Raw genomic sequence first — 7,773 nt, 5'->3', positions numbered from 1 at the left:
TGGCCAGGGGTCACGTGATATCGTGATCCATATGCAATGTGAAAGCATAGTCCTCACGCCCAAACGTGGCCCCACTTGAACTTTATCAAATCCGCAGCTCTTATTTAATTTGTATCCACTTCAAGTAAATGTGGTGTGAATTTAATTAGTGAAAGTTTACCACTAGCGAGTTGAATATTGAATGTAGATGTGGATAAACCTATCAAACTCTATAATATCCCATCCGTTTCAATAATATTAGTAGAAATGCGCAACTAGTAAATTGGAGATAAACTCAATTGGTCACATAGATAAAATTTGATAGAAAAGATTAGAAATCGAGTCTCACCAGCCACAGTGTGAGAGAAGAAAAGATGTTGATTTTTATATGAATAAATTTGAGTTATCCTTCTAGAAAATTTAATAAAAATTAGGTTTTTTCCATAAATATTACAAATTTTAAAGTTTATGATATTTATGAAATTGACCTGCTACTTAAAAAAAAAAACTTTATTTTCAATCATTAGATCTACTATATGGACTATAGGTTTTACTGCTACTGGTCGGCAGGCTAATATAACCGTAAACCAATAAGAAAAGGGGTTACACGGTGAAAAGAGACATGAACGAAAAGGAAACAGTATTATTGCCGTCAAAACCGGGGGTCAGACGACCCCTTACATTGTCATGCCAGGGGGTATACATGCTCAAGTTGTAAAGAAAATGAAAGGAAGAACAAAACAAATTTGAGTATAAGAAACCCTCTTAAAGTATATTAGGCCACATTTCCTAAGTTGTGAGATCTTTTTCCTAAAGAGGAAAACCTCGCCCTAAAATCTCCAAGAAGATTCGGAAGTATTCGCACCTCATTCGCATGGGCCTCCCAGTTCTTATGCCTTCTCAGCTACCACTACACGTCGCCTACGGAGCCTGGCCAGTGGTCCTGATCAGGCATCCTACTCGGTCTGTCCAATTGGGTACCCTACTCGGAGTATCCAGCATGGACAATTTTAATTTGTCCAAAATTCTCACATGGAGAGTGGTTCTCATACGAATGCACACATATACAAGTATTTGACCAAGTTAAATTTGCCACTCAAGTAAAAACTATAAACTCATTTTGACCATCAATCTAGGAATGATCAACGACTCTAAATAAAGGAATCTAAAAAAAAATTGTTATGAGACTTTGATCAATATATCAAACTCTAAATTGCATTGATCAACACTACAAAATGCATTAAACAATAATGCAAAGTGCACCAAGTGATATGTGAAGTGCAACCGGCCTCTTGAGTACACTCTTACGGATCATTGGATGCACATTGTAGTTCTTACAATGCACATTTAAAATAAATATACATACAAAATAAAATTTATATTGAAACACCACCAAGTTCGTCTTATGACCACCTATTTAAAATGATAACAGATGTGTGATCACACTACATAACATATGAAATTTTATATTGATTTTAATCAAATTATATGCATATATACTTATATACCATATACACGAATGAGAGCTCAATACAACAACTACCACATGGTAGATAGGCTAGCTGAATTTAAATCTAACCAGTAGCAATTTTAATAACCCTAGTAGGAGTTTGTTTGAGCTTGTAGTACCTATTACGGAGTACGATTTAGAAAAATTACAAGTGTATACTATCAATTTCAACCATAAATGTCAATTATTATTATGTAATATGATAACACTTCTATTACCTTTCTAAATAGATGGTCACATAACCAAACCTTGATGGAGGGACATTGATATTTGGGGCTGAAAAAAAGAATATATGATGTTGTTAAGCGCATTCCATAGTACTATTACTAAAATTTTGAACGTACTTTATATTGTTGCACCCTATGATATCCGTTAAATATTTTTAGATGAACAACTATGATTGGGTTCCTAGTAACACGGTGGATTAAAATTGCCATAAGAATTTATCAATGGTTATAAGTTTTAGTAAAAAATACGAGATCAATTTTATAAATATTACAAATTTAGAAGTTCGTAATATTTATATAAAGTGACACTGCTTTGTTTGTCTTTATTTTTCAACAACCATCAACTATTGATGTATTCAAACAAATCAATTAGATTTGTAGTTACGTTTATCTCGAGCTTAGAACGCTTCTCTATATATGGATATAACAAGTTGTACAGAATATAATTGATAATTATCTGTAATTATACTAATAAATTTATTATTTTTATCACAATATATCTGATAAATAGTTTCTAGCTACTAACTATAGGCATCTCAACAAGAATAAGTTGGGGTTTTTCTACAATTTCTAATACAACTTACAAGCGTATAATTTTAATATCACAAGAATAAGTTGGGGGTTTCCTACATTTTCTAATACAACTTACAAGCATATAATTTTAATATCACAAGAATAAGTTGGGGTTTTCCTACATTTTCTAATACAACTTGCAAACATATAATTTTAATTTGATATTACATTTCTAAATTATTATTATTATATTTTTTTTGAAATTTTGATTGGCAAGATGTCTTCTCAGCCTTCTAAGGCACCCACTCTGATATTCCAGTATTGCGGAGTTACTTCATTATCACGGTGACTCAATGATTTCTTAAGTAGAAGAGCCAATGCATTATGTTTGGATGCAATTACCCACACAAAAGTTTGAAACTCTATCCGTTTTTTGGTGCAATCTTCCATTTGGAAATGAGCTGAGCTACCATGTGGGTCCATATAGATATAAGTGGGACCAGATATATATAAGTAGTTATAGATAATATAGCTGATTATGGATAGATAATAAAGATAGAAACCTTATAATTAATATGGGATACAAATTCGGTTTTTTACCTTATACGGAGTAATTAATATGGGATACAAATTTGTTCTTTTTTAGTATCTTTCTAGAAGGGGAGATCCTCATTTTGAGAGATTGCTCCCACATTACTGTTGTTGAGATTTGGATCTTGATCTTTCTTTCCAAACTTCACCTATATAATCAATTGAATTGCCTATGTTGGTGAATTTTTTTTAATTGATTAAAAAAATTTGTTATTCTATCCACTCGTCCAACTAGCTAAGCTGATAATTGGATTGCATTTATGTTTATATATTATTTATGCTCAAGACGCCCCTCACGTGTGCGGACGGATTTACTTTGATGCACTCCAAGCAAGACTGCACATTTATGTTTATATATTATTTATGCTTAAGACACCCCTCACGTATGCAAACCAATTTACTTTGATGCACTCCAAGCAAGACTTATATATTATTTATGCTTAAGGCACCCCTCACGTATGCAAACCAATTTACTTTGATGCACCCCAAGCAAGACTGCACATTTATGTTTATATATTATTTATGCTCAATACAATCTGTTCGGGATGATACTAATTTATTGTTGTTACATTGAATATGAGTTGAAAATGGGGGGTGCAGGGTCCAGGCACAAAAGCACGCAAATGACACGCTATCACGCCTACGCCGGCCTCGGGGGACATTTATAAAACAAATGTGTTTGAAAAGGGTTAATAATAAGTGGGTCTGGATCCATTTCCTACGGCGAGTCAATCATTCAACAGTTTCAACTTTCGAGCAGAATTTCTAGAAAATTTTTATTACAAATCCCCCATTAAAATAATCCTCGAAAGTGATAGTCCTCTGCCCTTTCCGCCTATATATCTCGTTGTTTTCCGCATCCCTTCTCGTCAAAGAGAGCGGGTGGGGGAGAAGAGACTCAATTTTTTTTTTGTTGCCGGAGATGGATGCGGAGGTGCCATTGTTGTCGGAGAAGAGGCCGTCGGCGGTGACGACCAAGGATGTTTTTTTCGCGGAGCTTAAGAAGCTGGCGCGCATAGCCATACCCATGTTGGTGGTTACGGTTTGCCAGCAAATGGTTATATTTGTGTCGACGATGATGTTGGGGCATATCAGCGAGCTTTCCCTCTCCGGCGGCGCCGTCGCCACCTCTTTCACCAACGTCACCGGCTTCAGCCTCATTGTAAGTAAACCCCCCTCTATCTCTCTACTAATTTTGCCTTCCCCACCTCTCAGCATTCTTAATCCATCGCCATCATTCTTGCTGCATTTGGTTCACTTTTTTGCCTTTATTTATGCTTTTGTTACAAAAAGGTTTCTAAATCTGGGAAACTGGCCAGTGCCCATGCTTTGTTCCACCCTCTTGGCTTCAGGGAAAGGTTTTGAGAGGAACCGCTATGAACAATCTAAACTAATTTACATTTTTGTGATCCTTTGTCGATTAGAATTACCGGATCAGGATCAAGTTTACTCGTGTACACTCTCGAATAGTGATTACGAGTTTCTCCAAACATTTGCATCTTGTTTGAGTTTAGTTTCAAACATGACCCACCTTGCTACCATAGTACCATGTCCTAAAAACAAGTCATGATCGCCTTGACCAACCTTAGAAATATGGTTTGAGCTTGTGTACAACCTAAACTGGTTTACTTTATTGTGGTCCTAGATTGATTTACTTTATTGCGGTACTTTGATGACTAGAATCACAAAATTGAGTTTTTTTTGCATTCCCTCGAATAGTGATTATGAATTTATCCAAATATTTGCATCTTGTTTGGATTTTGTTTCAGCCATGACCCAACTTGCCCACTTGCCTTGACCAACCTTATAAAATATGGTTTTTCTTAGATGATCAAAATTGATCCATAGAAGATATGTGTGATGACTGAATGGTTCTTGGTGTTTTGGTGAACAGTTTGGAATGGCAAGTGCCCTGGAAACTCTGTGTGGGCAAGCATATGGGGCTGGGCAATACCACAAGCTAGGGACTTATACCTATGGGGCCATCATGTCTCTCACAGTAGTGGCAATTCCAATCTCAATTCTATGGGTTTTCATGGACAAACTTCTAATCCTTGTAGGCCAAGATCCCCTGATATCTGCAGAAGCTGGCAGATATTCAGTTTGGCTCATTTCTGCCATTTTCCCTTATGCAATTCTCCAGTGCCTGGTGCGCTATTTGCAGATGCAGAGCTTGATTGTTCCAATGCTGCTAAGCTCGGCGTTGTCTTTGTGCTTCCATATTCCCGTTTGCTGGGCGTTATCGTTCAGGTCGGGTTTGGGAAGTGCAGGGCCAGCCCTGGCAATCGGGTTGTCCTACTGGTTCAATGTGATTCTTCTTGTTGTGTATGTGAAGTATTCTTCGGCCTGTGAGAAGTCTCGGGTGTGCTTGTGGAACGATTCGTTTGCTCGTGTCGGGGAATTCTTCCGCTTGGCCGTCCCTTCTGCGAGCATGGCTTGGTAACTCCAAAAGAAATTTTTGTTTTCCAAATTTTAACTCGCGGTTTTGTTGATTTGGCCTTGGGATTAATGTGTTTGGAACATGATTGATTGCAGCCTTGAATGGTGGACTTTTGAAATTGTCATCTTGCTTGGTGGTCTCTTGCCAAATCCTCAAGTTGAGACCTCTGTGCTCTCCATATGGTATTCTTCTTCAACCCCCTCTAATACTTCCATTCTTTCATCCATTAATAAGAACACATACACATAGTTGCTCATGGCTTTTCACAATCTGTATCTGCAGCCTCATGATCTGTTCACTGCACTTCTACATCCCGTTTTCGATTGGAGCTGGTGCTAGGTAAGCTACAAATGAATTCCTAGTGTTTTTTGTCTTCAATTTGGTATCAGAGCAATCAATAATAAACTACAAATGATTCCATGAATAAGGTGTTTTTGTTTTAATTTGGTATGCCACACTACATATTTTCGAAACATTGGGTGCCCAACAGTTCCCCTCCGAGCACTAACCAATCTTAAATGTTATTGCTGCACCAAAAGTTATAGCTAGTGTCAAAGGCACAATTTTATTTCGTTATAGACTACCACATTCTAGAGACACTAGTTGCTGGACTTGGCCTTTTAATGTTTGCTAACTTTCGCCAAACAATTCGAAATCACTTGGTGCTATTTGGCCTTTAATCGCCCTGCACCCAACAGTATCTATTTTCAATGGTAAAAATATTGTGTGAAACCATTTTACGAGCTGTTTATCGGTGAGACGGGTCATGTCGAGATAAAATATAATATTTATAATATCAAATGCAATATTAAATCATGAATAAAATATTACATTTCAGTTTGACCTGACTCGTCTCATAGATAAAGATCCGAGGAATGGTATGTAAATCATTTTTAATTTGGTATCAGAGCAATCAACCATCATTACTTTCATCTGCAGCACCAGGATCTCGAATGAGCTGGGGGCGGGGAACACGGAATTAGCGAGAATGGCGGTGTGGGGGGTGACCATAATCGGGATGATAGAGCTGGCGATTGCGGCGGTGGTTCTCATGTCCCTGAGGAGTGTGGTGGGATATGCGTTCAGCAACGAAACAGAGGTGGTGAATTACATAAAAAGAATGACTCCTCTGGTCAGCCTCATGCTGGTCTCCGACGGCATATCGGGGCTGCTCTCCGGCGTCGCCAGAGGGAGCGGGTGGCAGCATTTGGGAGCATATGTAAATCTCGGTGCATATTATCTTGTCGGAGCTCCGGCGGCTGGAATGCTGGGTTTTATGACGAATCTGAGAGGGATGGGGCTGTGGATGGGGTTGAATTTGGCGTCGTTGGTTCAGAATGTTGTGTTGGCACTCATCACCATCTTCACCGACTGGAAAAAACAGGTCAGAAATTATGAATTTATGAGAGACATTGAATGGGTTCATAAATTTTATTTCACTCCATTATTGTCTTATTTATGTTATATTCATTAATTGTTGTTGGTGTGTATGTGTCAGGAATCTAAGGCGCAGGAGAGGCTATTAAATGGGAGCGATTCGCCGGCGGTGGAAAACGGAAGTTGCTGACTCCGGTGATCGGAAAATAAATGCATGGGTGGTTTTGTACTGACACCTAATGTCGTGTGTTGAATTTTGTCCACATTTTTTTTTCTTTTCTTTAATTTAATATATATATATATAAATATATATTGTAATGAAATATCCATTTTTTGATGCGGTGAAAGCTACTAACCCCTTGTTTCTTGAGAATGCGTTGCGTGTTTGAATTTGGTCCACAATGGTAGAATTCTTTTTAGTATTACACAGGAATCGAGTTTGAGTAGTCATTGTGAGTGCAGGATTCGAGTTTGACTACAACTACATTCATCATTTAAAAGAAAGAGAAAATTTTTATTGTGTACTAAGAACAGAAAAGTATATATTTTTTTCACATCATCTTTACTTTTTGGTTGACGAGCGAAATTTACAGTCATTATTCGAGAATGTTGGCAAGAGTTGAATTTGTTACCTTCTAATACGTGAATTATGCTTCCCCATTGGATTATTCTTTTTGAGGCATCACATTACCTTTATTATTACTTCAAAAAGTTGGATCTCAACCGAAAAGTCTTTCACATTCCGACCTTACGGAGCATTTGTGAGCTAAAGGTAGATCATCTGACTAATAAGTAATAATAAATTGTTGTATCGAGAAATAAAGAGTAAGAAATGAGAGTACACTAAAAGCGGTTCACAGATAAAGGATTGTATTAAGAGGTTTGACCAGCGAATTGTATCAGTTATTTGTAAAAAGATGCTCAATAAAATTAGCTGTTTAGATTAACGATTAACATGTAAAAAAACATTTATAACTATAATACTACTATTATTAACTTAATTATGTAAATAAAATAAAAATAAATAATACTCCATAACAAGATAAAAATAATATTAATTATAACAAGAAAATAATGACAATAATAATAATAATAAACAAACGAACGTGGAATCAATTTTGATCCCACATCAAAAG

At 36.8% G+C, this 7,773-nt stretch overlaps 1 protein-coding gene across 1 annotated transcript; it reads left to right on the top strand.

Moving 5' to 3' along the window:
* Nucleotides 1-3,554: 3,554 nt before the first annotated feature.
* Nucleotides 3,555-7,191, top strand: LOC115997911 (protein DETOXIFICATION 14-like). Its single transcript, XM_031237330.1, has 6 exons — nt 3,555-3,982; nt 4,715-5,259; nt 5,356-5,442; nt 5,543-5,599; nt 6,200-6,644; nt 6,759-7,191. The coding sequence occupies exons 1-6, from the start codon at nt 3,743-3,745 to the stop codon at nt 6,825-6,827; spliced, it is 1,443 nt and encodes a 480-aa protein (XP_031093190.1). The 5' UTR covers nt 3,555-3,742; the 3' UTR covers nt 6,828-7,191.
* The last annotated feature ends 582 nt before the right edge of the window (nt 7,192-7,773 follow it).

Source organism: Ipomoea triloba, chromosome 12 (assembly GCF_003576645.1).
Source record: "Ipomoea triloba cultivar NCNSP0323 chromosome 12, ASM357664v1".
NCBI lineage: Eukaryota > Viridiplantae > Streptophyta > Magnoliopsida > Solanales > Convolvulaceae > Ipomoea > Ipomoea triloba.
Note: the sequence above shows the minus strand (reverse complement) of the source record. Positions and strands in the feature narration are given on the sequence as shown.

What these genes read in the sequence shown, in the direction of transcription:
- LOC115997911 (XM_031237330.1), top strand. Translation starts at nt 3,743, where the DNA reads ATGGATGCGGAGGTGCCATTGTTGTCGGAGAAGAGGCCGTCGGCGGTG. An exon ending in TCACCGGCTTCAGCCTCATT is followed by an intron (nt 3,983 to 4,714) that starts GTAAGTAAACCC and finishes TTTGGTGAACAG; the next exon opens with TTTGGAATGGCAAGTGCCCT. An exon ending in CCTTCTGCGAGCATGGCTTG is followed by an intron (nt 5,260 to 5,355) that starts GTAACTCCAAAA and finishes GATTGATTGCAG; the next exon opens with CCTTGAATGGTGGACTTTTG.